This window comes from Alexandromys fortis, unplaced genomic scaffold, assembly GCF_014885135.2.
Source record: "Alexandromys fortis isolate MF-2015 unplaced genomic scaffold, M_Fortis_MF-2015_v1.1 scaffold_583, whole genome shotgun sequence".
Lineage (NCBI taxonomy): Eukaryota > Metazoa > Chordata > Mammalia > Rodentia > Cricetidae > Alexandromys > Alexandromys fortis.
The window spans coordinates 11,813-13,431 of record NW_026068515.1 but is presented as its reverse complement, the minus strand read 5'-3'; the positions used below and the strand labels follow the sequence as shown (position 1 = coordinate 13,431).

The 1,619-nt window shown below is 44.6% G+C and overlaps 1 protein-coding gene across 1 annotated transcript in view; it reads right to left on the bottom strand.

Moving 5' to 3' along the window:
• LOC126495822 (X-linked lymphocyte-regulated protein 5C-like) overlaps positions 1–1,278 on the bottom strand; it is a 19,585-nt gene extending 18,307 nt beyond the window's left edge. The window contains 1 exon segment of the mRNA XM_050133402.1: positions 1,157–1,278. Within this exon segment, the coding sequence (XP_049989359.1) occupies positions 1,157–1,278 (122 nt within the window).
• Between the last annotated feature and the right edge of the window lie 341 nt (positions 1,279–1,619).

Genomic DNA, 1,619 nt, shown 5'->3' with positions numbered 1-1,619 from the left:
TATCCCTTTGAATATTCAAGAAGCATACAGAACACCAAACAGACTGGATCAAAGAAAAACATCCCCTCGCCATATAATAATCAAAACACAAAATATACAGGTTAAAGAAAGAATATTAAGAGCTGCAAAGGAAAAAGGCCAAGTAACCTATAAAGGTAAAACAATCAGAATTACACCTGACTTCTCTATGGAAACCATGAAAGCCAGAAGGTCCTGAATAGAGGTACTTCACAAACTAAGAGACCATGGATGCAAACCCATACTTCTATACCCAGCCAAGCTAGTGTTCACTATCAATGAAGAATCCTTAAATGAGGACAAACATCTTAACTTTGCTTTGAAGAAAAGGCGAGGCACACAATTTTGGAGAGACCATCACTCATGGGAGGCAAAGTCAGATTTTCCTCTCCCGGGTCGTTAGTTTTATTCCTTTATTCAGGTTTTCATAGTGAACCAAAGAGCTCACTGCAGATACATATGGGCACATGGTTAAGAGTTACTTACTGGAGTGTTGGTGACTCAAGGTCAGCCATATCCCTAGGAAACCAACCTTAGGCTGGATGCTGGATGACTCATGAAACTGCATCCCTGGCATTCCCAGCCCAACTGCCCTCCACACCATAAAGTGTCTCCTCTCTGCAAGCAGTGGCTTTGTGTTATGTTGTGACAGAGTAGGGGTTTGTATACTACATGTTCACTGAAGCCCAATCACTGTACAGGAATGACGGGTTTCATAAAGGTGTGCTCACCTCTCTTTCATGTACTACAGCCATATTCACTCTCATCCTTCCTCAGTACCCTCCCTCTAGTCCTCCTCTATTACCAAGACAGTGTCTATTCAACCTTCATGCCACATGACCATACTTCACCTCCAGAGTCAGCCTCTACTACTCAAACATTCCCTTCTATTGGGCATTGCCTGCTTCTCCCCAGTCTCCCATCTGAGTTCGGGTGATATCATTTTATGGATTTATTTATAATCTGGGATCCTCAAATGACAGAAAACGGGTGACTGTCATCTCTGGTGCTGGCTTATTTCTCTAAACAAAAAAACTCTCCATTTATATCCATTTCCCCAGAAAAGGGCAGAAGTTTCTGCACAAAACCACAATGTGTCTACCTCCTGGGTCAGTCCAAAGTTCCTTTAAGACATCACCTGGCCTCCTACACGTTTGATCCTGAGGAATAGCTGCCCATCTCACTGGTATCAACCACCGGATTGTTTGCTGCTTCGAGAAGAAACGAAAAACCTTTGCGAATGAAGTGTGTTGTTCTCATCATGTCACATGGGAAACAGCTTCAGTCTGGGGTCCAATGAGTCCATCGCCAAGGGCAGTTTTAAAGTAGTCTTCTACGAACTCATGGCCTGTAGGGATAAGCCCTCCCCTTGGGGGCGGGCTGCCCTCAGGCGTATGTTTACTGATATATTGTGCGGGCAGAGGCTGCGCGCTCCTTCCCTTCCTCTCCTGTCTCCACTGGCTACTCCGCTGGAACCTTGGTTTCGTGAGTCTGTTTTTGTTATTAAACTTGTTCAAATACCTAGTATCATTGGTGCTTATTAATCCAACTGCTGCATTTGGCGCAACAATGTGGGGGCACATTTACCCCCTCTGCTCCTC